A 26,900-nucleotide genomic window follows, 5' to 3' on the forward strand; every position below is an offset into this window, starting at 1 on the left:
GACTAACCTCAAGAGCACAGGTAATGCTTGTATGCAATTCTCTGCCTTCTTTTCCTGGAATGTTTTGTTTCTTCCTCTAGAAGAGACATCCATGTACCTTGGAAAAAGCTTGTTGGGTTGAGGGACTCTAAAGGCACCTATGGGAACAGCCAGGAGAGGAGGGAACATGTGCAGACTGGCATGGACTTAGAGGTCAGAGGACTGCTAACTACATTTCCATAAAACAGGAGTGTGCGCAGAGTGGAAAAAGGTAGAAAGGAAGAGTGAGAAAATCCTTAGAGACAGACAGACAGACAGGCAGAAGTGGAGAGTGCAAGGTCTGTGGGTGCCTATTCAGGGAGAGAGTGGAAACTTCTCAAGAGAGAGCACCAAGCTCTGAAAGAGAGAGGGGGAGATACAACATCCTGAAAAAGGAGGTACACCTGGAGAAGAAGCAGAAGGCATGTATTACCTTCTCAAAGCCAACAGTACTTTACTAATGTTATGATCTGCAGTAGATGTGTGCATTACACCTGAATGGCTTGGTTTTTTTTTTTCTTTTCTTTACTTCTTAAGCATCAATGTGCCTGCTTGCTGACAACAGCATCACATTAGCTGCTTGTCATTGGGGCTGTCAATCATATCCCTTTGCTTAGCAGGATGGTTAGGCTATTTGAGAGGTTCAGGTTCTCTTCTTACAACATTCAGGTAGAAAAGGAGCAGTACAACTCTGGATTATATGAAAAAGCCCTATTTAACTCAAATATGTTGCCAAGCTTGAAAAAGTCAAGATATTATTATTCCTACGTAACCCAAAGCTCTTTGTGTGTGTCTACCTTTATATATATATAATGTGTAGCATTATACTCACACACATATAAACCAAAGAGTAATACACTACAGTACATTCTTAACAAGGACTTTTGGAAGTGATATTCTAGCTGTACCAGTGTGACTGGGTTAATAGTGTAGGATCCAATTTTTAAAATTGCTTTTGGCATTTTTCTTGTCCTTTCCACCATTACATAATACTACAAGCATATGCTAATGTTTATATTACCCTGGGTTTTATTTTTCGCTTGAAGAGCTAACAAATGCCAACTGCTTCACAAATAGAGCTTGCAAATTCTTTGATTGTTCTGGACTCATGGTCTTGGCAGCATTTTCCTTTAAAGGCTCAGAGACTTTTCAGGATCCTAGACGGTGAGCTCAGGCAGAACTGGCATTAAATAAAAAATTGTGTGCAGCTACTGTGTGGTTTTTTTAATGTGAAGCTTTTTGGCTTTTTTGACTTAAACCTTCTTTGACCTTATATTTAAATCAGAACATTTTAGCTGAGTGTGTGTAAGTAATGTAACCTTAAAATATTCCTAAAATATTGAATGTGGAAAAAAAGATAGAGAATTTCTAAGTCCTCAAAAATACCTTCATTATCTATTGAGATACTTCACAAAATTGAGAATCTTAAACTTACTTTGATGTTTAAATATCCATTTCCACTGGAGTGAGAGCTACATTTTATGTATTTATGATTTACCTGAGATCAAACTTCCTGAATCATTTAAAAATACATTTCTCTGCAAATAAACCAAAACCGAATATCACTCTTCAGCTTTAGTTTGCAAGTAGCTTGAAGGAACTTGGAAAAATCATGAGAGAAGAATGGGTCTCAAATGAAAACCACAAAGCTAATTCACTTTCAGTCCAATATTGCAGGAAAATATCCTTCATTTTACTACAGTGATTGCTAACTCTAATGAATAAAATCCTCCTCTAAAAGCAAATATGGGCTTAAGCTAAAACACTGGGATTCTCCTGCATGGCATCAGGAGAGGGTATGTATTGAGCTCTCTTGATACAGAAAGGCAGGCAAGCTCTGAAATGTCATGTAACGTCTCACAAGTCTGCAATAGGAACGGTGTGTTCTACTCAGGCTTCAGGGGAGAGAGGGCTCTCTGAAATCATAGAATCGTAAAAAGGCTTAGGTTGGAAGGGACCCTAAAGATCACCTACTCCAGCTGTGTTTGGCATCAGCAGAGGATAACCTAGGCAATTCCCCCGTACTCCAGCAGGCAGCAGAACTCACAGGCAGTAGTGAACTCAAGTCCTTGAGTTTACCCTCAGTGTTTCCAAATCATAGAATCATAGGATCAATTAATAGTTTGGGCTGGAAGAGATCTTGAAGATCATCTAATTCCAACCCTCCTGCATGGGCAGGGACACCGCTCACTAGACCAGGTTGCTCAAAGCTCCGTCCAGCCTGGCCTTGAACACTTCCACGGAGAGGCCGCACAGCTTCTCTGGGCAACCTGTTACAGTGTCACAGCACCCTCATAGTGAAGAATCTCTTCCTAATGCCTAGCCTGCATCTGCCTTCTTCCAGTTTGCAACAGCTATGTATTGTCCTGTCACTATACACCCTTGCAAAAAGCCCTTCCCCAGCTTTCCATCAGGCTCCTTCAGGTACTAGAAGGCCACCATAAGGTCTCCTCAGAGCTTTCTCTTCTCCAAGTTGAACAACCCCAGCTCTTTCAGACTGTCTTCATAGGAGAGGTGCTCCAGCCCTCTGATCACCATTGTGCCCCCCTCTGTACTTGTTCCAACACCTCTATGTCCTTCTTATGTTGGGGATCCCAGAACTGGACACAGTACTCCAGGTGGAGTCCTACAGGAGTGGAGTAGAGTGGGAGAATCACCCCCCTTGACCCACTGGCCACTTTCTTTTGATGCAGCCCAGGTTATGGTTGGCTTTCTGGGCTGAAAATCTGGGGCCATTACCAGTGAAATTTCAGTGCTCTGTTGTCATTCCACTCTGCATGAAATGGAGTATACTGGAGCATCAGGAAACAGAAAGGGTGAACTGGAGAGGGACAGGGATGGGAGTTCAAATCCCGGCAGTGCTCCTTTACTTTGGGTAGGGAGTCAGGTTTGGATGGCACAACTGCTGATCCCAATAGGCCCAGGCTCAGGGTACTGAGCTAACAGAACTCTTTTATTGTGAGGAACTGAAAGGTTAAAAGAAGAAAAAAATATTGTGTAACAACGAGATGAGTGTGTCTGTCTTCATTGCTTGCAGATGCAGGGACTGTCTGGTGGATTGCTGAACCTACCCTGCTCCAAGGGCAGAGCATGATGTAATTTCCTGACAGAGAGCTTGCCATATTATTGTAATTAATAGTAACAATAACAAAGCTACTATGTATGTAGTATATTCACTACAATATGTATTTTTCCAGTGCAAAACTGCAACAGAGCAGAAGACATATTTGCAATGGTCTTAGGATCTTTTTCCTATTACCCTGCAGACTTTTTCTGCTAGAAACCTTAGCAGTGAGTATCCATTTGCCTTCTACAATTCCATCAAAGGGAGGGGAGATTGCTCAGTTTCTGTGCAAGTGCCTGAGATACAGGAATCTATTTCAAGGATAATTATAACCTGATGTTTACTATGATAACAAATTACAATAGGCCCTCAGGAATGCAGGGAGCAAAGTTGAAAGGAAAATGGTCCATGAAGGGATCTACAAATTCATCGTGTGTGTCGTATGATACATTTGGAATTGTGATGTTTTAAAAAGTTTGAGATCAAGTAGGGTTGATTTTCAGTATCAGATATAGGTGGAATTTATCACCATCTTTCTTTTAATGAATACAGAAAGATCAAAGTATCCTAGCCCTGGGGTACTGAAACAGGTGGGAGGTGGAAAGGTTAAGGAATGGACAATCTCTTCAGGATGTTTTACAATGAGCTGGGAAGCCACACTGCTTCCTTGATGTTGGCAGCATTTTCAAATCATCTGCAACTCTGGTGGCTGGTAAGTCCTTTCCCTTCAGGGAGGATTACAAAGTCATGTGAAGTGTGTAGTCATCAAAACAAAGAGGAAAAAATAAGGTCTAAAGGCTGGAGCATTTATCTGGAATTGCAGAATGGCAGAGGTGCTGTGGTGCCAATGCAAATAGTCTCAAGATGGTCTGTGAAGACCTTTTCATTACATGCCTTGGTGATATCATCAAACCTTCTTAGAGATCTTTGTTTTGGCAGCTCTGAGATAGGAGGAAGAAGAGGTGCATGTGTGTGCGAGATAGGAAGAAGGTAATTAATTTTTTTTCCTTTAAATGAATACTGCAATTAGGAAAAGAATACTCAGTACAAAATACATCCTGACAGGTGGGAAGCAATATTTTTAAAGTAGCATGACTCTTTTCATCAGCATGGCTATATTCATACTGCTATTTTAAATGTATGGAAAAATAAATGCAATTAAAATACACTGGTGATTGAATGTCAGAAAGGCACAAAATAAAAGGATTTATTTATATACTGCTTTATCTGCTGAAGCTCCTAGTAGGTTTTGAGGTGTCTGAATACTTCCCAGATGGTTAGGAGATGAGGGTTGCATCATATAAAAAATCAGTTTAATGCCCTCATTTTCTGCATTGAGGTTTTAGACTTCTGATGCGTGTGCCTGAACAGGGGAATAATTTGGACTTTCTGAATGTGCCTGCTCCTCATATAAGCCCCTCCATCATTGTGACTGAAGATGAGTGAAATCATCACTAAAACCCATGAACTGTGCACCGCTGGTATTTCTAGCCAGTTTCCACCAGGACAGCTGTCCACAACATTTAAAAAATATGAAAATACCAGATTCAGTGCTGAGGAATTATTTAATTAAGACAGAATAACAAATTAGCATGAGTAAGCTTTAGAAAGACTGATCTGTTCTCTTACATTTAGAGATGTTATTCTGACCTCTATTAAATCCTCAATGAATGGCTTCACTGGTTTGAACCTTGCCTTCCCTAATTTCAAAGTGAGGATGCAGCTATTTCTGTACCTCATAGTACCTCCTCCTGACATTAAGAACATTTATAGCTAAAAGGTGCTATCTCATCATGACCACATAAGAAGCAAAACTACATTACTGACAGATGATGAAGCATCTCACTGCAACTCAAAGGCTTGAAAAAAGTATGGAGATTTGTACTTGTGAGAAAGAACAGTTCCCAGTGCTTCTGTAAAAACTAGGCTGAGCAACTTGAACAACCTTCTAAATAAATACATCAACAGAGAGAAAATTGATATTGAGGTGACAGGTGGGAGGTGGAGAAAGAGAAGAAAGAGAGAAATAAAGCAATTGGCAAGACTTTTTTTTGTCTCCACAGAGCAGGGGAAAGTCAAGATCCCATAAACAGCCATCATGGTGACTCTTCCTCTTTTCGTCTTCCTCATCCTTTTTCCCTGCAGAAAATCCCAGGAGGACATTCTGGGCCAGCATCAGAAATGGAACTATAGAGAAGGAGGTAGGAGATGGTGGGTCAGCCTGGGAGGCATTCAGTAACTCAGAGCTGAAGATTCACATGTTTTGTCCTTAGAGTGAGACTCACTGCTTTTTCTTGATTCCTGTGTCACTGCTTCAATTTCTGTGGAGAAAAGTGGCTGTAGAAAAATACTTGGCTGGGGTATCTAATGACAGCAGAAAACTCGGGCACCTGGAAGCACAGAACTATGCTGTGAGGGAGGGTTACCTCCTTTTTCATTTAGATCCTCCATATGTTTAATATTTGGTATTTCACTGCAAGTTCAAGTGACTGGGAATGGAATAAAATTCAGACCACTGATTTGTGTTTTCTTATTCTGTCACATTTATTTTCCTCTCCTCCATGGATGTCCTGTTAACCTAGCCGACAAGGTCAACATAGAAGGCATTAGCAGTGTTACTCAAACACTTGAGAAATGGGGAAACAGCATCTTCTGGCAAATGAAGCACACCCTGCTGAACAACCCGAATGCTTTACTGCCTGAGTTCTCCAGGTAATTCCCTTCAGCTGGATTTGGGATTCAGTTTGCTCCTGGGTGTCCTGCCATGAGGGGGACTCAGGTTTTCTTTACCTTTCAGGTTTCTCAGATGTGGGGAGTTTAATCTCACTGTCTTAGTGTCTGTTATGCTAGCAGTTCTGATTACCCTAGTAAACTGAATATTCTGCTGACTATTTATTGTGAAATGTTCCAAATTGCCATGACTACATTACAAAAATTGTCCTAAAGAAAATGTATGCTGTTCTCATCAGCATCTCATTCCTGTGAGAATGGGCTGGAAAAATTAATCGTGCCACAAATCCACACATGACCACAGGGCAGGCAGAAGAAACTGAAGTGGCCTGTGATGCTTTTTATTTCAACCCCTTTAACACTCAGGTCTGAGAAAGCTATTCACTAGTCCATGTTCTCATATTTCTGCCTTTTCACTGAAGGAAATACTAATGATTGAGCACACTCACAAAACTTACCTTGATCTCATATTTCCAATAGTAGAGTGGAATAGGCAATGAAAGAGAGAGAAACAGTGAATACACTAGAAACTACTAGAAACCTGTTATCACTTAGGTGAGAGTTATTCCTAAAGCAAGTGGTGCTCTTCCATAACTCAGCTTTCTCTTTAGGAAAAATGAAAAAAAACCCCACAAAAAACAAACAAACAGCAAACCCAAAAAATGACAAACCAAACCAGAACAAACAATCTGTCCTCAACTGTTCTACACTGAATTAGTTGAAAAAAAAAGGTTAGGAGAATAAAACAGCACTAGTCAGAAGGTCACAGAGTATCTGTACAAATTAGGGATTCTAAGGGATATAGTTGGTAGATTATATGCTGGACTTTGCCATCATGTGGATTTCTCGCTGACTGCATGGTGGCTGTAGTTATTAGTGCAGAATTCATCCCAACTTTCACACTGCCATTGCCATAGTTCATTGCAGTATGATTACCAGGGCCAATATGTATCAGATATATATCAGAATTGCAAGCAGCTATATATCTGAAAAACTCAAAGTTTAGTCCACAAAGGTGTAATGAAAATATTCATCTATATTTCCTGTATAGGGCTTTGAATTAAGAGCTTTATTATTAAGGACATAGTCTGGTCTATTATAAATGCTGAGGACTGACAGTAATACATAAGAATCCTTGGTCCAGACTCCATGTCTGCTTCTGGTTAACAGTGAAGCTAATTCATACTACTTATTATCAGTTAAGATTAAAATTATTATCAGAACTTCATTAACACCCTAAAGGAGACTAAGAGGAAGCACCCTCCACCCTAAAGGAAGGGTCAGGGTTATCATCAAAAGTGTTGGTGCAACAGTACAGCCCTCACCTTGCAAATCCTGATGTAAAACCTGGCTCTTCCTCTCCCTCAGCTCAGGCAGAGTTACATCCTGGAGCAACCAGGGGGCTGTGCAATCATAGCTACATCATGGCATGCAGCAGACAGACCTTCACTGGGAAGTCCCCATCGGTAATCCCATGCATTGCTCCTCTCTACTCCTGATGATTCCAGCCACATGATTTTCCTCTCCCTTCTCAAAGCAGGAGTGCTGTAAAGTGCTTCTGAGAGCTCACAAACAAGCTGCCATTCTACAGTGAGCCAGCTGTGCTTTGGTGGTAATGGAAAGAGTGTGTCACCCATACTGATGCTGAACCTCACGGTTCAAGGGAATCTCAGATGAATTCTCACCACCTAATGGTCCGGGTGGCTTTGGAAGCATCATCTAATGGCTTCTTGCAATGTCCTCACAAAAAACCACAAAGCCATCGTAAATAAATTACGCTGCATGCTCAGGAACACTCCCCACTCTGAGTTATTCTCTTGTTTTACTCTCTCTGTAGCCTCCATCCTGTCTCTGCAGCTGTGGACAATCTTGTGAGGGAAGTCTATTCAATAAGGAAAAGGCTTGAAGAACTGAGTGAACGCCTCAATGTCCTCAACAAAACTGTCCTTCCCATCCGACTGAATGCTCTGCAGAGCCAGAGGCGTGGAAATACCCAGCTGCGTGGTCTTCCAATACATAGGAGAAGGCTGTATGCTCGCAGGAGACCTCGGAAGAGTTAATTCTCTACCAGAAAAAAAGGACTTTTTTTTTGTTTGTTTCCTTTTCTGCTTAAGCCTTTTTTAATGGGATGCTGCTAAAGATGATGGAGCAAAGCACATACAAGTCAGCTTTAATAAGGAGACCAGAAAGCCTGCATTTTGCTGCTGCCCTTCAAACCTAGGCCAGTAAGGGAAATCTGACCCTGGTCTTCAGTGGTACCTGCTTTGTGTCCCATGCAAAATGAGTTGACAAGCTCAGTCTACTTGACTGTGAATACTTCAGGCTCTACAGTCATTCTTTCTGCTTACCAAAAGAAGCTCTTTCTATAAAGATCAGGTGAATTTGTTTCTCTGTCCTATTTTTACAACACTCCATCTGAAATAGCTAGGGAATCTGATCTTGTAAAGTGCTGAATGTCTGATGAATGCAGAAAGATAGATTACTGCTTGGGCCTTTCAGCTGGGCAAGGAAGGTGAGAAGAAGCTATGTTTTAAAATACAGCTTTAACCTATTCTCCATCAGTGCAAAGAATGCCCTGATCACATGTTCAGAGGGTGGACAGAGTTGGATCAACCTGGTCTGTGCATTATGTTTCAAGACTGAAGATGTGTCAGATACTTGGGACTAAATTTGAACACCTATCTTCTGCAAAATTCTTTTTTAAAAATACCTGGAAGAATTTCCATCACTCTGAAAGACATCACACTGACTTTTGCCAAGATCATTGAATGTTTTTCAAAATTATTTAGATCTCTAATGGGTCAGACAGGTGTCCAGAAGGATTTTCCAAAGAAGCTTAAGAGACAATTCAGTCCTCAAATTCACAGATAATAATTCAATTGGTGTCTAGATTGCAGAGTATCTGCTCCACATGCAAACACAAACCTCCAGTCATTTCCCAACATCCTGCAGCACAATGAAGATTTGTAGAAAAATAACTATGCACCACAAGGACTTCAGTGTCTCAGGAAGTGCTCTGAATACCCTGCTTTCAGCTTTTTTTCTGTGGCTTCCTGACAATAAATCTGGTGGTAAAAAACAGTGCAATGATCAAATTATGCACTGAACAGAGGCTAGAGTGGCCTTTCCCTTAAGGTCTCTGAAGGTAAACCAAATACTCAGATTCTCATCTGGTGTTGCAGCCAACTGCATAACCCGAAATCTGTTGAAGCATAGGCAGGAGAGTCAGAGAGGAAGATAAACTTTTTTTTTAAAGGTTTCAATGAAGCAGTTCATGAGAACTAAAATAAAGAATGGACTAAGTCTGAATAGTCGTGGGGGAGGCTGGCATGATGGTTGTTTTGCAAACACTCTCCAGTAATAAACAGTGAGGATGCTGACCAGCTATTTAAGGATTCCCAGGGCCTGAGCTAAAGGAAAGTTCAGTGACCCTACAATAACCTCCATAAGGAAAGGGAAGAAACTAGTTTCAGTGAAATCTTCGCAGATGAACCAGAACTAACAGTCATAATTTTGGCTGGGACCTAGGAGTGGAGTAGAGGAGGTGTGAGGAATGTTTGAGACAATGTGATGAATATTTCCTGGATGTAAATTCTTTGGGACCAGATTTTTAGAAAATAACAAAACTCTTAACTTGGGAGACCTTTCTTTGGCTTTTTCTTGGGAATATGAAACACAGCTTAAATAGACAAGGGAAAAATCAAGCCTGTGAAAAGGCTGATAAATACATAGTCTAAGTCACCATTGTAATTTCTCAGGAAATGTAAAGTATTTTGATCCCATAATATATTTACCTAAACTACAAGGAATAACAGGAGAGAAAGGCCCCACCAATCTCCCCCTTGTTATTCTCTTCAGAGCTTCTAGGCTGTGCTGTATCAGCAGGTGCATGCATCACCTGTTTGCTCCAGGTGATGTTTTACACACTTTGCTTGGGGCTGTAGTGACTGCTGGACACTTTGGCCTAGGCTAGAGGAAGAATACATCATAAATGTCAGCTTTCATGTTCATATTTTATACATTAGAATTTTATCAGGCAACCTGAAGTTGCATAAAATCCAACGTGAAACAGAAAGATGGGGCTTCTGGCTCAAGGAAGCCCCTCAGTCACAGATGGCTGGAGTGGAAGGACAGATGAGTTCACTGCATACTTCTACTTTTTACCTAGATGTCTACCACCACCTTCTGCCAGAGAGGAGAGGATTAGGCAAGATGGACCTGTGGCCTGACCCAGTCCATGTATTGCTTTACTGGTATGTGCAATTTGGTACTTCTGGCAAAACTCTGTAGCTCACCATTTGTTTTACAAGAGAACAAATAAGCTACAGCACACAACATATCTTACAATATTGCTATTTCTTGCATAATGGTGAATAAAACATCTGACATAAATGGTTAATAAATTACTAGATTTGTGGCCTTGTCACCACTGCTATCAGCCCCTTTCACTCACTGTGGAAGTCCTTGTCAGGCTCCAGCCGTGCTCTCTGACCTGAACATGGCCTGATTGATCAGATGACCATGTCAAGCTGCTTTATATAGTTTGTGTTTGCATCACCCTCTCTAGATGGAAATGCTTTGATGTCACATTTCTTCTATAATTTTCTTTTTTGCTCTTTAAGTTTGTATAATTTAATTATTAATTATTTTATATTATTTATTTTATACTTATTATATATATAGATTTTTAATAATATTTATATCATTATTTTATATTTATATAATTTTAATAATTTAAATTTATATAGTTTCCGCTGTACTCAGCACTGGTGAGGCCACAGTGCTTGAGTACTGTGTCCAGTTCTGGGCCCCTCAGTTCAGGAAGGAGATTGAGGTACTGGAGCAGGTCCAGAGAAGAGCAAGGAGGCTGTGAGGGGATCCAGCACAAGTCCTGTGAGGAAGGGCTGAGGGAGCTGGGGTTGTTTAGTCTGGAGAAGGGAAGGCTCAGGGGAGACCTCATCACTCTCTGTGATGGAGGGTGTAGCCAGGGTGGGGTCGGTCTCTTCTCCCAGGCAGCTACCAGTAAGACAAGCGGGCATGGACTTAAGCTCTGCCAGAGGAGGTTTAGATTAGATATTAGGAAGAAATCCTTTACAGAGAGGGTGATCAGGCACTGGAATGGGCTGCCCAGGGAGGCGGTGGATTCTCCATCCCTGGAGATATTTAAAAAGAGACTGGATGTGGCATTCAGTGCCATGGTCTGGTAACCACAGTGGTAGTGGATTAAGGGTTGGATTTGATGACCTCAGAGGTTCTTTCCAACCTGGCTGATTCTGTGGTAGGAAAATTATGCCTCAGCCTTCTTCCATGCCACTCACCTTCTATCAGAGGAGGCAGAAGTCCAGCTGAGCAGGCACCTCAAGGTGACTCGGACTCGATCTGACTGGGGAGGCTGTTCTGATCCATAGCTGCCCCAGGGATATCCGTTTGATTCCTTCCTCAGCTACTCTCTTATTAAACAACCCTGGACAAGCAACCTTCTTTACCTGGCTCTTGCCCTTTAACTTGTCTTACAGAACTAGAACCCACTTGTGATCATGAAGGACCTAAGCCCTCCATGCACATAAATCTATGCAGCTATAAAAGGCCACTTAAGGCCCCTGTCGTGTACGTGTATTTCTGGGAAGGGACCTGGCTGGAATTTTAAAGAGAGCTGACCAGCTGGGCTGCGAATGTGTGCAGAGATCAGCAGACAAATACCATCAGCTGCTTCTCTACCCCTTGCCTGAAGCTTACATCCCCAGAGACACAGCACACCGCCTTAAATTCCCTGTTTGAAAGGACAACTGTGATCCCCCTTAGTTCCATTTATTAAAAAAATAAACAAAGGCTTTGGTTCTACAGCTTCAGGGGAGCCGTGCCTCTCCGCGCTGCATGTTACACACTTCTGTCCGCACTTCCCCTCCCTTGGATTTTTATTTCCTTCAGATTTCCTCTGTCCCACACTCCCGCGCTTCAGTTCATTTCACTTTGTTACACTTCCACACGTTTGAGCCTCCTACACCACCTTCCCTTCCCTCCCCCTCCCCCCCCAGCCGCCGCCGGACCCCTCTCCCCGCCACATCCCACCGGCACCGGCGGCCGCCGCACCGGGCCCGACTCCCCCTCCCCGGCACCGCCACCGCTGCTCAGCAGTGGCTCTTGGGCTCCCCCTGGGGTCGGGGCACGGCAATGCAGGCGGCGGGGCTCTCGCCGGGCCCTCCCACCTCTCCCCAGCCGAGCCGAGTCGAGCCGAGCCGGGCCGAGCAGGGACGAGCTGAGCCCGAGCCGAGCGGGGACAGTGCGATCCAAACGGCACCATGCTGGGCATGATCAAGAACACCCTGCTGAGCACAGTGGAGACATGGCCCTACCAGGTGCTGAGCAAGGGGGAGAAGGTAGGTGGTGGCCGAAAGACAGCGCTCTGGTCCCCCCGCGGAGTTTCTGCACCTCTGCGAGAGGAACCGGGAGTCTTCCGGGAGGTGTTTTCCTCCCAGACGGGCTGGCCGGACACCTGGCAGCTTGTCCGTGTCTATCCACACCTCCTTCCCCAGGAGCAGGTCAGCTACGAGGAGCGGGCGTGCGAGGGAGGGTGGTTCGCCGCGGTGGAAGTGCTGGGGAAGCCGTTCGACGAAGCCTCGAAGGAAGGGGTGCTCAAGCTGCTCAAGTATGTAGGAGGAACCAACGATAAGGGTGAGAGACGCCCCCCACCCTCTGGGTCTTGGCAGATCGGTTGTGGTTGACCAACGCTAGCAGAGGCTTGGTGAAGACCACATGGATGGTGGGGATGTCGCTGAGGGTTTGTGATGGGAATGGCCCCTTGCTGGGAAAAATAAAGTTCGCACAGGTCAAAGTGTGCCCAACTTAGTCATGCTATGAATTAACTCCTCGCACATCCCTGTGTCAGGTTAACAATGTCAAAAATTGTTTTTTTTAAGCAGGAATGGATTACCATGCAGCTGTCATAGCATGAGGACAGGCACATATGTACTTATCATAGCTTCCAGGGTGAGAAGTAGCTGATGAAATCCAGGGTAACTGGAGCACTTTGGTTCTGTGATGTGCTCTTGTAAGCAGCGAAATAACTTTTATGACATTGATATTTTTTTATTATATACTCTGGCTATTTTTATTCACAGAAAGGGTAATAAACAATGGGCTTGTTTTTTAGTGGTTCCTCAGGTGTATAATAGTACTTCCAGGTGATTGCTTCTGCTTCTCAACCTACTAAAGTATGCACATCAATAATTGTTCATAACAGGAGGAGAAAGCCACTGAGCAGTTCTCAGGCATACATTTTCTCTCACACCTTTTCCGGGCATCTAATGGAGGGAGCTATATAGTCCATCTGGGAACAGGAGCTGGACGCAAAGGGAAATGGCATTTAGAGCAGCATGTTTTGGAAAGGTGATGATCACTGTTACTGTAGGAGAAGAGGTACCTTCTATAATTTGGCATAGAGAGGTATTGTATCAAAGAATACAAATAAAAGAGAAAGATGGCTTGATCTCAGCTGGTTCCATGGTTGCCTGATCCCAAGGGTTGTAGTTTCCCCACTGCTGAAAGAAGATGAGTGAAGAAAAATATACAGAAGTGGGATGTGGTTCCTCTCAGCAGCTCATAATCAGAAAAGAAGGGGGTGGTCCTACTGAAAACCAGAACAGCTCGGAGTTTTGGGGCACTAGAACTTGTAAGATGCCTGGAATCATTTGGAAGGGTTTAGGAGAAAGTTCCTGTTGTCTAACCACTAAACGCAGATAACTGCTTAAATACTGAGTTAGATCTAAATGTGCTACTGACCCAGACCATCAGGTCCTGTTGTGTTAGTAGTGGTTTGTTAGAAAAACAGAGTGAGATGCATAGTTGAGAGCCACAGAACAGGACCATTAATTTAAAGTCATTCAGAGATCATCTGTAGCCCTTGTCTCCTAGGGTCCCTGTGCTGCCAGTAGAGAGAGGTTTGACTCAAGGAGAAACTGTATGTGGCTGCTCTCCATAGAATGGTTTGGGACCTTAAAGATCATTTAGTTCTTATCCCTCTGCCATAGGTGGGGAAACCTCCCACTTGACCAGGTTGCTCAAAGCCCCATCCAACCTGGCTTTGAATTCTTCAAGGAAGGGAACAGCCACAGCTTCCCTGGGCAACCTGTTTCAGTGTACTACCACCCTCACAGGAAAGCATTTCTTCCTAGTATCTAATCTAAACCTGTCCTCTCCAAGTTTGAAACTGATACCCCTTGCCCTGTCACTACCTTGTTAAAAGTTCATGCCCCACAGGACCCCACTTTCAATGCCTATGCAAGGAGTTCAGGATGAGGAGCCTTCATAAACTAAAATTAGCTTTTGTGAATCTCCTGTCAACATTGTGATTTCCCGAGAACCTAGACTTCTTTATACCAATTTCTGTCTGTCTCTTTCAGGGGTTGGAATGGGCATGACTGCTCCTGTCTCCATCAGTGCTTTTCCTGCTGAAGACGGCTCCTTGCAGCAAAAAGTGAAAGTTTCTCTGCGGATCCCAAGCCAGTTTCAAGCCAACCCTCCTTGTCCTACTGATGAAAGTGTTAAGATTGAAGTGAGACAGGGGATGACTGTATATTCCACGTAAGGAATGCATTTTAGGATTCCAGGCCCAAGTGCTGAGGTCTCTAGCATGCTTTAAAAAGAGCAGTGTTGGTCTTACGGGGAGACTTGGTGGATAGTGGGTGCATGTAGTGGAAAGAATTGGAGAAGCCTTTGTATACTGAAGACAGGTTTTTCATGGCATTTCTTATTATTGGGTTTTTCCTAGTCTCTTAAAACTACTGTTTCCCCATTTTCTGAGATCAAGATGATTTTTAGTCAGTAAGAATGTCCTTTGGAGGGGTTTGTATCAAACTACAGGTGTCAGTAGAAGCCCCATTTAGATTGACTCATGCCTGAGTCCATCATGGAAATAAGCAGCCATTGCATTGCTTCAGATCACATTGCAATATCTTTGACTGTAGACTGGCAAACTGGAGGCAAAATAGCATCACGATAGCAATAAGCATTTTACTCTGTTTTTTATCCCTTGGGTATTACATCATAATCTTGCTTAAACTATTTTCTCTGACTTTGAACTGCCTGGCTCCTCCCTGCCCACCACTGTTGCTTGTCCTTTGCTGTGGGTGTGGGCCACTTCTGCAAGAACAGTCTGTTTTGTCTTGAACCTTGGCCCTGAGGCAGGCAGTGAGGTGAAGGCTGATGTGGAAACAATTCCTGTTGGTGGGAGTTCAACATAAAACAGACCAATTCCAGCCCACCCCTTTTCAATAGTACTGTGGGCTGTAATTACTGACATCTCTGTTCCTACCCCCCTTTTTCATTGGTTTTGCTGAAGTTTGGCTGCCTTCCTTTCATGATCTGGCTTCCAGCAGATGGTTGTTCACCACTGTGAACATGGTTGTTGACAGCATTGGTGTAAGGACTTGGAGATAACTTCATGCTCTAGGAAGCTGCTCCTCTGATATGGTGTTGATTCAATGGGCAGGGCCATTCTGCTGACTGATATATATGTGTGTCTGTTTGGGGGGGTCTCTTTGGAGTCTGCCAATGGCTGAACTGCACCCTGGCTGCGTAACTCTTGAGGCTTAGTTTAGCAGAAAGGTTCACAGAGAACGGTGCCTGCACAAGTGCATGTTGGCAGGACCTGGATCAAATTGCATCACTGAGAATATTGTGGCTCTATATTGTTCTCCCTCTCTTCCTTCTTCCTTTCTGTGCTCTGCTAGGACTTCTTAGTGCCTATCTATGTTTGGTTTCTTTGCAGGCAGTTTGGTGGCTATGCCAAAGAGGCGGATTACGTGAACTATGCTGCCAAGCTGAAGTCTGTTCTGGGGAGCGAAGCTGCATACCACAAGGATTTCTACTTTTGCAATGGTTATGACCCTCCTATGAAGCCTTATGGGCGACGCAATGAGGTCTGGTTTGTGAAGGCGTGAGCATCTGGCTCCCAGTGGTGCTGGCTTGCACTGATAACCTCCCCACACTATGTCCCTGTCTTCTTCAAAATAAAGTAACAATTTGGCAGAGGTGGAAGACCATCCTTTCCTCTCTTCACACCTATGCCTTGGTCTGTTTTGCGCTAGCCATTTTAAAAGAGCACTGCAGAGCTCCCTGACAGTCCCGCTCCTTCATTCCAGACCAAGTCCTCAACCACACAGTCTCTCATCATTTCTTGGTGCATTGCTTTTATCTCACTCATCTGCACAGAGTTCGATGCTGAGACAGCTGAAAGTACTTAATTAGCAAGACTGATGTCTGACAGGAGTCACGTCCAAGTGCTACAGACTGTTATTCTCACCTGAAGCAGGCGGGGAACATTATCTTCCTGAATTTGTTGCAGCTGTAAAATGCTGCTTTTATCTGTGCCATTTGAAATACAGTCTAAAGGGACATGGGCATTACTACCAGTACAGCACAGAGAAAATAAGCATACTTAACATTTTTACATAGTGTGCAGGAGACCAATGCTTCTGTTGGCTGTGACTGATGGGAAATGTGATTTAGAGGAAGGTCCCAGTTTCTCTTTTCATCTGTCCTTCAGTTTGAGATGGGACATTTTGGTGCGTGTTATGACTTGATCTCAACTAGCAGCTGGACGATGTAACATGGAGACTCTAGGACAACTTTGTCACATTTCTGTTACCTGTAGTGTTTCATGAAAACTAGCATACAAAAGGGCCCAAGCCAAAATATGTGTGGTAATCTTACTGAACTAGAAGAATATAGGCTGGAAAAAATCAGGTACTCATGGGCTGAAGATGAATTTGATTAATGGTGAGCATCTAGCAGTACTTCTGTGAGTGCTAATCCTTAAAAAACCAATCCTCTTAAATGGTATTTACTTTCTGAAGAGCTACTGAGAGTAGCTCTCTTCTTTAAAGGAGGAGGAAAACTTGTCTTGAAAACTTGTTCTTGAAAACGAGTTTTAACATCAGATAATGAGTGGCCTTTCAGAAAATTCAAATATGATGGTAAGGCCAGGTCTTATTTTAGGAAGACCAGCAATGTTTTAGGCATCAAACCAACATTTTAGCTTTCAGCCCTGCCAGGGAGGCAGCAGGATGCCTGCAGTGGGAATACACTCACACACCATGCTACGGCAGGTGTCTGCATAATTTGTTACCTCTACTAGAAGAGGTGTGCTCCTCTGGTGTTTAAGTGCCTCAAGGTTCAGGGCTTCTCCAAAAGCCATTTTCCCTGTGGAGCTGAAAGGGTGATTTATCAGATGGCATCTGAGGTTCTTGCCAGTTGAGCTGTTTGACGTGTGCCTGCTTTCTGTGAGCAAATCTCAGCAGTAATAGGAAAAAATCTGAGTGAGGTTCTGATGTGTTTTCCTTTTCCCTCCTTTAGCGCCATACAAGAGTTTTGCTGTAGACCTCATGAGAGGGTTCCAGTTATCTGTGTGTAAAAGCAGCTAGTTAGGATTAGTAGTACAGTTTAATTTTCAAAAATCAAGGCAAGAGCTATTGGCTGCAGTTAGTGAGGATAGTGCAGGGAAGGAGGAATGAAAAGAGAAATCAAGGCAGACAAAAGAGTTGGGCTTTTGAAGGAGTTTTTAAAGAATGAAGGCCCTTCTAAGACCATCCTTGAATGAAAATTTATGTTGCAGATTATTTTTTCCCTGTGTGGGTGAGGAATGGAGAGGCACAATTCTGCCTGGTTTATGCATTCCCGGGTTCATTTTGGAACTGATGTGTAGACTGTGGATACAGTCCTTTCTGGCTACCAGTGGTGAATGTCCTGCAGTGATAATAATCCTGAAAATTTTCAGAATATATCCTGTGAAATCTCAGATGTTTGGGAGACCAATATTAAACCTGGTATGAGCAGAGCTGCACATCTGGGAAACATAGGTTTTTTTTCATAACATGCATACACTCTCTCTTAACAGAGAGTGAGAGTTTCTGACCTGACAGTGGGAGTAATTACATCTGCAGGCTCTGCCAGTGCAGCTCTGATACTGGCCTTTTGCATGCAGTAGCCAGGGTACAGTTTCATAAACAGCATAAACTGATACCAAAAGCTTATGCAAACTGAGTTACCTGTTCTGTACAAGCAAAGATCTTATGTTCTGTGTTCTGTCTGCCTTTTCTAGGCAGGTTTTTAAATAAATAATGGTAATAATAATATTTTGATTTGCAATTTTAGTACTGATCATTATGGGCTCATAGGGAGTTGTTGATTTGAAAGACTTTCGGTTGCCACTTTCTCTTTGGGGTGCTAATCATGTTGCAGCATCTATAAGTGGTCATACTGCTGTTTCCAGTAAATAGCTATTTTAGGTATCCTGGTGTGGCCCTGCGTTACCTGACTATGTGAGATGGGAGCAGATAGAATAATCTCCTTTTTCACTGATTTTAGTCACTTTGACTGATGTATTTGTGTTTATGTAGAAACTAGGGAAGAGGAAAATTGTGTATTCTTGAGTGCAGGTTTGTAGACAGTGTTTAGGCAAATATTCATGACTTATTTTCAGTATGACCTACTACCTGGAAATGTTAGACATACTGAGGTACATCTAGCTCAGTGCCCTGCTGCCAGTGATGGGCAGTAGTGGACACCTGAGACAGATTACAATTTCAGTGCAACTGTGGGCTGCTACCTCCTAAATATTTCCTTCTTTTAATACAGTGTGGCTCAGGGATTTTTGCACTGCACTTGGTGGACCTGGATAGAGTTTATTCCATCCATTTGTCCGGTTGCTTTTTAGTCTTAAGGAAAACTTAATCTATGTGGCATCCTTTTGTTCCTTGAATGTGGAGTATAGGCTTTGAGGCTTTCCAGCTCCATGGGTGGTTGGATCATACAGCCTTTTGATACACCTCCATCACTGCAAGTGCATGTTTGATTGGGCAGCCAGATTCACTGTTGACATTAGGGAGTTTCCAGCAACCTCTTTGTGCTGCTGCAAGGAGTCAGAGGTGTGCTCTGTATTTTGACCCGAGACCAGCATGGTCACAGCCACTCCCTTATATGCAACTGACTCCTGAATGGATATTAAGAAAGCCAACAAAACAACTTTTTCTCTGCCCTCTCCAGTAATAGTTCTCCAAGGGATAACAGTGCAACAGATTGCCTAGAGACCTCCTTGCTTCTCTTCTGTGCCTGGGCAGTGCCCTTTTCCGTCTTAAGCAAAAACTGAAATGGTACATTTTGGTTCTTTTCCAATAGTTGACAGGAATCATGACATTAACTGTTGTGTGTGGATTTAAGGAGACAGTGCAGGGTCAGCTGGAAGGTAATGTCTTGCTTAGGCTTCTTGGTGCTGTTGGCAGCTGCCTCCCTGGTGTGTTGGGATGAAGTGGATGTATGCAGGGAAGGCTGCATTTCTGTCTGGGGCTCTTGTCCCATCACCTTGCTCTGCAGTGAAGTGGAGCATCTATACAGCTGCCAGCATTGCCTGCTGGTCTGGATGGGCTCAGCAGGGTAATAGCCTTCAGAATGATCTCTGCCTTCCAGAGAAGAATGGCCTTGCTGCTAACTAGTGATATGCAAAGCAGTGGTGTGATGGCAATAGGGCTGGCCACAGGAAGGACCACTTTAAAAGACAGATTAATTCAGAAGCATAATCCTAGTGGCAATTATATGCATGCCATGCAGATTTAGCTGTGCTGCATATACCATCTTCCTAAGCTATTCCACTTGTTAGTAACAATCTGTGAGAGTTTTCCTGATGCTCTCAATGGTGGCAAAACATATATTTGGATATACGTACATTTTGTATGTATGTACATTTTTTATGCTTATAAATATGTGCATATGTATGCATAAGTGTGCAAGTACACATGTATGTATATAAGTAAATTAAATGTGTCTCCAGATCCCCTGCTTTGATCTATTTGTTGGCTTCTGACATCTTTGAATAACTTGTTAATGTGAACACAGCCACAGGGTGAGCATTGGCAGATCGAGGATTTAAGTCTGCTAGAATGAGAGCTTTATTAGCTTTGGAAAGAAATACTTTGTTTTGTAGACACATGCCTAAATATATCTAACGTTGCATTAAGAAGATGACAGCCTTTATAAAAGAGCTAATTGGCTAAGTTGTCTGTATAAATCTGGCCAGAGTTATAACACTCTAGTCCATTTGAGGGGATTGGTGATTTATGGCGAATGGGGAAGTAGCATCATTATTTCTCCATTTTCATCAATCACCATGGCAAAAGGTGCATAAGCAGCTATTGTGCTTGTGGTAGCAAATTTTTAGCTTTGCAAGGCTGCCCAAAGGGACAGAGGAAGAAGGTGGTGGCTCCTCTTACATCGTCTGTCCTGCTGTAATTACAGTAATACCTCTTTTACACCAGCGCTCTGAGCAGCGACTCTCTTTCTTCTGTGACAGCATATCAGCCACACTGAGCTAAAAAAGAAATGCATCTCTTTTAAAGGGACCATAAGTAGCTTTGGATGTATAATGCCTCAATAAAACTGCTTGGCAACAGCAAGATTTATTGGATCAGGATCAGTGCTAAAAGTGACTTCTATGACAGTAATGGATGAAACACTTCCAGTGTATCTACTCTGCCTCTGCTTGGTGTCTATGCCAACATCAGGCTGGTCTTGTCAGCTCATTTGTAATCTCTACTTTGCTCTCAGCAGAATCTGTTGCACAAGACAGGTTTCTGCCATGGTGGATGCCTTTTTTTCTAGTCTTCTTTGGGCCCTGCTACAGAAGATGGGTCAGTGCAAATGCTACTTGATTCCTAAGGTGCTGTCTGTCCAATTCCACATCCTGAGTCCATGGAAGGTGAGAGGTAGGTGCGTGCTGCTCTTCCACCCCTCACTTTTGGCCACCCACTGCTTTCTTTGAGGAGAAATTTGTGTGAATGGAGTGGAAGGAGCCACACTGTTCTTAGACTGAGAGTGAGATTAGGCAGATCAGCAGCCCAAGGTCCTGGGGCAGCCTCAGAAATACCTTCTGGGCAGTCCAGGTAAGAAGACTGTATTGAGGAGCCTGAATTTTAGATGCAGTGTTTTCAAAAATACAGGTGGAAGTGAAAGATCCCAGAAATCACATCCTGAAAGATACCATTGGGATTAAGTTGTATAAATGTCTTTGAGGATCTGGGTTCTCATGCGTGTAGATCAATGCACTGCCATGTATTAAGCACAGGATCAAGCCAGTGACTCCTGTTTGGTCTTAAAAGAGCCATGGCCCTTAACCCCATCCAGGATCCACAAACTGATGCAGCTGGACATCATAATCTATGAGCTTCTTACTAAACTCCTTTGCTTTGTGATATCAAGAAGCATCAGAAATACTCTGGAACCATGAGGTCACTGAGAGATGGCCACTGTGAAAAGCAGTTCCTCAGCCATGTGCTTTGGTGGCCTGACCTGCATCGTGATGGCATTGGGTGTACAGTGTGACAGTGACAGTGTGACCTCACAGAGGGGCTCCTTGTGGTGAGACTGCAGAACCCAGACCTGTGCTATGTGAGCAGCTGCACTCCCACTCATGTCTGACCTTGGAAGCTTACTGGGTTTGGGTCTAAGTGAGGTGTGTGTTGGGGAAGCATCTTCTTCAGCACATATTTCTGTTATCCTAAGAGAAAACAGAGAAACATCCCCATAGCAACTCTTCTCCCTTTAGTATTTTTCCAGAGCTTTCCAAACTCATCCAATATTTTTTTTATATCCCTAATGCTTTATTTAAGGCCTTTCCTAATAGGAATCTGAGGAAGCAATCAAAGTATCTTCTGCCATTAGGCAAAAAGTTCAGTCTCTTTCCCACGTGGCTGATGAACTACAAGATCAACAGAAGTGAATGTTGCTGTGAATAAAGAGAGGACCTGAAATTTGAAATACATCACACTCAAACAAAGGAAACAAAGGAAACCTTTCTCCTAAAGCAAGCTCTGAAATAAAAGGTAGTGTACAGCAAGACAATTTTGGGTGCACTTTCCTGTTGTCAGATCTTTGCAGCTGTTTTATTACTGATCTTGGAGTTTCTCAGTCCTCTTTATGACTCAGCTTTGCAAAGGAACATCTTTCCAAATCAACATGTAGCTGGCTTATTGAAATCTTTTATGAGCAGCTGTAGTATTATTTAGTCAGGGTACTTCAAAGGGGGTGGTTGCTGCAGGGGTGTTTATTTGGGGTAATTAAGTTAATGTCAAGCCATGCTGCTCTTTCTCCAATGCCTTGCTTCCAACTGCACACTGATACCCATGTATGGGAAATCCAAGCTGGAGCAGGAGATAGGATGCTATGGAGGTGTAGGAAGGAGAAGGCTGATGGCCTGGTTGTGCTGTCTCAGGGGAAGGTGGTGTGAGGATGGGTTGGTTTGGCATAGCACCTTGGGTGTCCCATAACTCATGTACTGGCCTTTTGCCTTGGCAGATGTTGGAAGGGGAGATTGCCAAGCCCCTTTTAATAGGGTTTATGCTGTGACGACTGCAGCAATTGCATGGGAAGAGGAACCAGAGATGCCTCTCATCTTCTCCAGCCCTGCCTTGAGCCAGATCATGTCTTCTCCCTACCTCAGGGCCTGGGAACAACGATCTCCCTGGAAATCTCCAGCATGATTCTGCTCATGTTGTGTTGCTATCTGCTTTACCCAGTATACAACTTCATGGAGGGCAATGATCTTTCTCTGAGGACATCCTCAGCCCTGCTTCCCAGATGGGGTGAAATCCTGAGCTGTAAGAGTAGCTGAGGCTGCCATGAGCACCACTCCCTGCCTAAGGGTGAGGAAAAACATACACACTGATCTCATGAAATAGTGTGTCTTGGAAACCTGGCCTAAACCATCCTCCAGTTAGGAAACTGACCAGCTGATTTTAAAGTTGAGAAAGCAGTCCTGCAGGATTTGTAGTGCTTGTTTAATCTGAATGGGGAAACAGCCAATACAGCTGGAAAAAAGCAGGTATGATTTCAGGTAGATGTCTGCCCAGGGGTGGTTTGTTCCTCCAAGGAGTGTTTGTTGGTCTGACTGTGTCTTGTTGACTCCTGTGTAGTTTCGTGCCTTGTCTCTTCCATCTCCCTCAGCATGAAGGTGGGACTGCTCAAATTTGGAGTGGGCAGTGTCCTGTTTCCTGCTTCACTCCTCAAATGCATCCTACAGGCATAGATGATATCAGCTTGTTGATGGTTGCATGGAGATTTCTCTGGATCCAGGAATGAAGCCCAGATCTTGAACCAGGGGAATTTTTTGCCTGGAGACAGCTTTCTGCAGAACTAGTTTGTTAACAGGAGGCAGGAATTAATCTCTGTTACATTGTGATGGTGCTATTTCTGAACAAGAGAGAAAAGTTTTTTTCTGCAGCATATGATTCAGTTTTTGGCTTTTTAAAATTTATTTATTTTTAATGGAAACCCAGAATGCACAGAATGCAGCAAAAATGGCAGATACTGGCAGGGATTTTTTTTTTTTGTTCCACCTTTCAAGTTACTCCTGCTCCTGATGGAAAGGCAGTAGCATTTGAAAACACTCTGGATATTTTTCCTTTCCCTGGAAAGAAGTATGTGAAAATAACAATCCTGAAAAAACACTGGAGGCTGCTGCTTCAGCAGATAACTACTGAAAGCAACAAGATGCAACCAGGCATATCAGGGAGATGAGGAAACTGTCCTGGGAGCTGCCACCCAGCCAGAGACTTTCCTGGTGACTGCAGCTCCCTGTCCTGGGAGACACAGCAAGGGGATGAATGGGAGCTCCCTGAGCATTCCTGATGCAAAGATAAAAGCAGTTGTTTTCCAAAATGTTTGATCCCATCATACACAAATCCAGAGCAGAAATAGCCAAAATGTTTGATCCCATCATACACAAATCCAGAGCAGAAATAGCCATTGCACAGCCCCCTGTTTTGACAAACTCTTCTGGAATGAATCCAGCTCCAGAATTATGGCAAGCTAAAAATTATGTATATTCCCATGGCTATAGACAGAGAGCTGCTACTTGGCAGCAAATGTGACACCAAGTGCCATAAAAATAGCCCTTTTGGAATTATTCAGTGTTTGGGACTTGTCATTTCATAGGGGTAAAAATGGATTTGTTTTGTCACAAAATATGCATAATATGTATTCACAGCTTTATAAATAGCATTTCTAAATTATGGGTATAATTTTACCTTAAATTGATGCTGAGCAAACAGACAAAACAATCAGAACTTAGCACACAAGTTCTGTTCTGAGTAGAAATCTTGGTTGCTGGTAACATCTTAGACATCTACAAGGCTTTTGCCTTAGAAATGCAGGTGTCAAGAGACCTTCCTTTCTTTCTTTAAGACAGCTTTAGGGAAAAAAAGTTGAAATTACTGCCATAATGCCAAATGTGATGACTGTAAGCTAAAGAAGCAGCCTGGGCCAGAGTTGTCACCCCACAATAATTAATTCCACAACTTTAGCTACACTCTGTAGGAGAGACATTTCCAAATTCAGTGCTTTTTAATCACTTGGGGTCCCAGCTTTTGCAAATGAAGTTATAACTGTGATGGAAATTCAGTTGCTGAAATGATCAATCCAGAACTGGGGTCAGTAGCTGGGACATAACTTGAATTGGCTCTTAAAGGAGCATTTGGGGAGCATGCTCCTTGGTTTCCTCTCTTGTTATTCTGCTTCCTTTCATCTCACTTGTCCTTGCAATACTGATGCTGGGACAAATCATTTGCACCAGGGTGAGGAAGGTGAGGTCTCATTGGAGGTTTCTGGGCATCTTTCTTTTCCTACTTACTGACTGCTTAAGCGGAGCAGATACAAATATGAAGGTTTTACTGCTGGCCTGCCCCAAGCTTTCCTGTCTACCCTCTATCCTCTGGAGCCTGGCTGCAGGCTGATGCAGTCTTTACCTCTAAAAGTGCTCAGTCACATCCCATATTTCCCAAGGCCCTAGGGAAGGGTAGGAGCTAGGGGTAGGGAAGGATGTATCTGGGGAAAAAATACTGCAACTTTGGAGTGATAATGCAGCAGAACTCAATGTGAAGCCCTATAGGAGAGGAAAGTGATTTTGTTAGAAAACAGAAGTGGTTTCATTCATTAACACAAATCCATTAACACAAAGTGGTAGTTTACTCTGGGTCAGATTGCCATGGCCATAACTAATAGTCCTGGTTGGGAAGTAGCATCCTGAGGAATGATCTGTGGCCTGCTGGGAAGCACATGGTGAAGAGCTGGATGCCACTTCCATACAACATCATGACTCTGTGCTGTGTTTGTGGAGTCTCAGGCTATAGCCCATGAGAAGACATAGTTGTCCTGTCCTGACCAGAGGGGGATAAAGCAGTTTAAAAGTGAGATTCAACAACAGAGAGGAGATTAAAATGGCCTTCCCAGAATGGTGCAACAGCATTTAAATGATAATGCTTTCCCTAGAAATCAGCAGTTTGAAAGTCCTTGTAATGAAATATGACATTTTTCTTTGAAAAAAGGTCTTAGAATAGTACATTTTAAAAAAAAAGTTTTTCCATTTTGTCATACGATTTCACAAAAGTTAATAAATACTTTCTGGGGAAAATTACATCCCTTTTACCATTTTACTGAAATTATCAAATGGTTTCCAGGACAATTTTCCCGTTTCACTAAGGTTCACATCACTACTTCTTGAGGGGTCAGGGAGGCCTTAGTCAAAGAAACCAAGGGACAGGCAAAAATGTTGAAAGTGTGCTTTGATGTTTTCTCACCTCTTGCTAAAGTAAGGAATATTGCCTGTTAATGTGATAAAAAGGAGTGAGGCTAGCAGGGGATTTATGCCCTCCTGGAGACATGGTGTGCTAGCTCTCCTCCAAGCTCTCTCATGCTATTTCCATGGCAACTCCATATAATGATAACTCCCACTGATTTTCTTCTTTTATCTGTTTTTTTTTTGGTCCCAGATAGTGATGGAGCTGAGGCATACATTTCTTTCACACCACTTGATGCCCATGGACAGCCAAGAGTAAACAATGTCCTCATTCTTCAGACCTTTAGGAGGCCCAGTTAGTTCACAGCACTTTTGGGAATTCACCTGCAGAGCTGGACAGAGCTGAGATGGGAAAATCAGTGCTTGGAGGAAGCTGCAAAGGATAAATACTCACTGTCAGCATAAGGTGACAGGATTTAAGCCCACTTCTGCCTTTCTTCTCCCCTTGGCTGGGGTACCAGCTGAAGGCTAAGTAGGAGGCCACGATGCAGTGGTTAGGATGGATGATTTGGGTTCAGGGATATGCCTTTCAGCTGGCCTACCCACAGAGACAGGAGATTGCTCTGCCTGACTGGAACATATTCCCATCCCCCCTGATGTCTGTTCATATTTGCTGATCTAGTCCAGCTCACAAGACAAGGACAGGAGCTTCTTCCAGGCAGAACTCTGGCCAGAGAAAACCTCAACCAAATGCTTCTAGCACATGACTTCCTCTCTCTTACGAAATCTCTGCAGTGAGCTGCTGCAGGCTGATTTTACATAGCAGAAGTTGCAGGCACACAGCTTGCTCAGGGAAACCCATGCTTGCTTCATCTAGGTAATAGGACAGGACAGGGCAAATTGCCAGGGCCAGGCAGGACAGTCAACAGCGAGCCTCAAGTCCAGCTGCCAGCATGGGCTGCCCACACCTTCTGTGCTTGGGCTTGGATTCAGGCAGTGCCAAGGAGGACAGGACAGTCTGAATGGGTAGGCCTGTCCCAAGCATCCCCTAACTTCATCCTGATGTTTTGGCCCTCCATATTTCTTCCTACAGAGATTCATATTCAAGCAAATGATCAATTCCAGATGAAAGGGCATCCTCCTTCAGAGAAGGACCTTAAAGCCTTACATTTGATGGCAATGCCCTTTCTGAGTAAGAATGCTGATCACAAGAGCTGTCCTACTCTGCTGAGTCCTGTAAGCCAGCTGATGGTGAGAGCTTTGCTGGGGTTCAGGATGTTTTAACAGATGGAGAAGCTTATTATACAGGCAGTTATTCAATTATTTGCATGCAGAAAGGTTTGCAAGAGTGGGCGTATGTCAGAGATCAATGCCTCTCTGCTGTGACAGTGGAACAGCTGTTTGGAATGGTGATGAAGATGGCACTTCTCCCTCAGGCACCATGTCCCAGGTCACTTGGGATTTGTATTTCCCACTACCCTTGAAGGATGATCCAAGAGGGGATGCACAATCTTCCTGCCTGTCTCCCCA

General features: G+C 43.4%; 2 protein-coding genes across 3 annotated transcripts in view; one reads left to right on the forward strand and one right to left on the reverse strand.

Annotated features, from left to right (window-relative positions):
• The window catches only part of FAM234B (family with sequence similarity 234 member B), a 39,820-nt gene extending 28,433 nt beyond the window's left edge, over nt 1–11,387 (reverse strand). The window contains exon 1 of one of the 2 annotated variants that reach the window (XM_071732878.1): nt 11,131–11,387. The gene's annotated coding sequence lies outside the window, so the exon portion shown is untranslated. The remainder of the gene's footprint in view (nt 1–11,130) is intronic. The other variant, XM_071732879.1, reaches the window with a different exon arrangement.
• A 624-nt stretch (nt 11,388–12,011) lies between these two features.
• Nucleotides 12,012–15,868, forward strand: HEBP1 (heme binding protein 1). The gene is made up of 4 exons (XM_071732891.1): nt 12,012–12,189; nt 12,346–12,484; nt 14,212–14,392; nt 15,579–15,868. The coding sequence occupies exons 1-4, from the start codon at nt 12,112–12,114 to the stop codon at nt 15,748–15,750; spliced, it is 570 nt and encodes a 189-aa protein (XP_071588992.1). The 5' UTR covers nt 12,012–12,111; the 3' UTR covers nt 15,751–15,868.
• The last annotated feature ends 11,032 nt before the right edge of the window (nt 15,869–26,900 follow it).

The sequence above is a fragment of the Heliangelus exortis genome, chromosome 1 (genome assembly GCF_036169615.1).
Source record: "Heliangelus exortis chromosome 1, bHelExo1.hap1, whole genome shotgun sequence".
NCBI lineage: Eukaryota > Metazoa > Chordata > Aves > Apodiformes > Trochilidae > Heliangelus > Heliangelus exortis.